The sequence below is a fragment of the Saprolegnia parasitica genome, assembly GCF_000151545.1.
Source record: "Saprolegnia parasitica CBS 223.65 unplaced genomic scaffold supercont2.21, whole genome shotgun sequence".
Lineage (NCBI taxonomy): Eukaryota > Oomycota > Saprolegniomycetes > Saprolegniales > Saprolegniaceae > Saprolegnia > Saprolegnia parasitica.
Genome location: NW_012156415.1, coordinates 375,426 through 377,976, shown reverse-complemented (window position 1 = coordinate 377,976; position 2,551 = coordinate 375,426). Strand labels below are relative to the sequence as shown.

General features: G+C 53.1%; 1 protein-coding gene across 1 annotated transcript; it reads right to left on the bottom strand.

Moving 5' to 3' along the window:
* Positions 1-694: 694 nt before the first annotated feature.
* Positions 695-2,118, bottom strand: SPRG_05747 (hypothetical protein; the record flags this gene model as incomplete). Its single annotated transcript, XM_012345031.1, has 2 exons — positions 695-1,277; positions 1,761-2,118. 2 exons carry the CDS (start codon positions 2,116-2,118, stop codon positions 748-750), a joined length of 888 nt encoding a protein of 295 aa, XP_012200421.1. The 3' UTR covers positions 695-747.
* Between the last annotated feature and the right edge of the window lie 433 nt (positions 2,119-2,551).

The following is a 2,551-nucleotide window of genomic DNA, read 5'->3' as shown; positions in this document are numbered from 1 at the left end:
ACAGCAGTGATGAAGCGTCATTGGAGATGCCGTTTGGCGCGACACTGGCCGTGGCGACCATGCAAGACATGTTGTCTGAGCATGCGGCGCTGATGACAAAGTCGCTGCACCATTGCATTGAGCTTCTCGTGCAGCATGGGCTGTTTACGCTTGTGTCGTCTTGAAGCATCGACCAATGAAAGCGAGCGGTCGTAGCTGGGGATGATAGAATAACTTTTCGTAAAAGCCTATAAATTTGACGACAATCTATACCATGGTGAGGCGAAAACACACGTCCTTTGCGAAATTGAAGATGGAGAAAGACGTTTTTACTTTGTTTATGGATGTTTAGCAGACGGGTGCGAAGCCTTTGTATGGAGTATAAGCCTCGTCATTTCTCGGTTATGATTGTAGTTGGCACAGAGGTTTATCTTTCCGCAGTTTTAGCAGTTTATCTTTCCGCAGTTTTAGCAGTGTACGCTGGTGCATGCTTTTGATGGTTCGGGACGCGAAAGGGGTTAGGTGTTAAAAGTTCCAGCCTTACAAAACCTCCGTGATAACTTGGAACTGCGTGTTTATGATGGCTGTGATCGATTGCAGAGCTGCATTTGGAAAATTCTCCGTGTCTCACGCGTAAGCCACGATGTCTCGTCATCTCGGTGGCCACATCGTGTCCATCGGTGACGCCAAAAGTATACTAGAGGTGCGCAAAGTATTGTGCAAAGTGTAGAGTATATTCATCTCGAAGAAAGGGTCGACGTGGTCAAGTTAGAACAGGGTCGCGACGGCCGTGACAAGCACAACGACATAGCTCCAGAGGAAAACACTCAATGTCGAGGCCCCCGACTTGTTGGGCTTGACATTGGGGCAAAGTGTGTAAATCACCGAGGGGTCCGAGACGTTCTTGCCGCCCGATGTGCACGACGGGAGTGATTGCATCAAAGACAAGAGGTACTGCGGGCACGTCGAGTTACAGAATCCGGCCGGAAGGGACGTGGCTGTGGCGTCCTCGTCGGGCATGACCTTGTCGATCGTTGTGCCTTGGGGTAGCTTGAGGAACGTTGAGCAGTTGGCCCACACCGGCGCCGCGGCAGCAGTCTGGAAATTTACCATATCAATGAGCGAGCATTGTGCCCCCACAGCGGCGGGTGTGCAGCCATACGACATTTGAAACATCGTCTTCAGGCTCATTGAGTTCTTCGGGGTGTCGTCCTCCATGATACAGTTGGGCGTTTGCTTTTCCATCGACGACAGAAAGGCGGTGCACGTGGCTGAGGCGCACATCGTCTTGATACTCTCTAGGCCCTGCGGCGTAATCGTCCTCAACGTCGCACCGGCCACGCTCGAGGGCTGCTTAATTGCCCCCTAAAACCATTTCATCTGTCGTAGTAATAATATTCCTGGGACTCCTAACCTGTTATTTCGGGGAAGGGGTGGTTGAAGCAGCAGAGTTGTTGCGTGAGGTCGGGGAGGGCGTTGGGAAAGAGGCACGAGGTCGGTGGGGTTGTTCTGGGGAAGAGGGAGAGTTAGCGGGGCTCCGTAAGCCCTCGGGGAAGGAGGGGAGGGTATTTGGGATGGGATATTACTCCATGGGTCGATGGGTTTTTAATTGTCGAACTTCGAAATCGAAGTTTGGGAAAGGGGAGGTTGCAATGGAGCACCGACCAATCACAGGCTGCGTGCATACAGTCGCCCCGCCTCTATCGATGGTTTTGGGGGGCGATTAAGAGTTCGTGCCACGCTCGAGCAGTTGGTCCACACGGGCGATTGCATAATCCCACCATGGAGAATCATGTCGCTGGTCGTGCACTTGCCGCCGTTCATTGTCGGGTTGGCCAAGTCGGTGCACATTTGCCTGAATTGCGCGACAATCGCCACTTCCGGCGCGGTTCCGTCGCAGATCGCAATGCCGGACGAGAGGTTGTTGAGGTCGGTCGCGCACGCCGGTTGGCAAAAGCCGTAAGGGTCCCCCATGGCAGTCGAGATCGTCGCACTCGTACTCATCTTGAGGCTCGTGGCGCACGCGGCCGTGAGAGTGGTGGCGTAGGTCTCGTTTATTGAGTTGAATTCCGCCGACGTGCAGGGCGCAGCCGACGCGAACGATACGATTGAAAGCGCGGTCGCGAGAATCAATTGCATTGAGTTCGAGTGGGAAAATCCAAAGTGAGGACGTAGAGGAGCCGAGCGCCTTGCCAACGGACGCGCCTCGCAAATATAGCCGACGCGCGCTGGTTGGTCGACAGATCGCACGGTATCATGGCGAAGTACATTTTCCTTGCAAGAATAGTCATTGGTGGTAGACTTGCCCTTGCTATATCGATTTCGTCACGGCAGCTCGTGAAACGACCGTCGGGAGCTGGAGCTCAAAATACTCGCTAAAACCGACGTCGCTAGACCACCTTTCTTGTGCTCCTAAATTTGAGCAATAGTACCAGCACCTATGAAGGACCTACTTAAAAGAAGCGGACGACGACGCTGTAAACAAAGTACTAGTAAACAGCTTCAGTCGAATTGCGAATGAAATGCGATGGAATGACCGTAGAGGTCGAAGGGCTCCATTGACGTTGTAGGC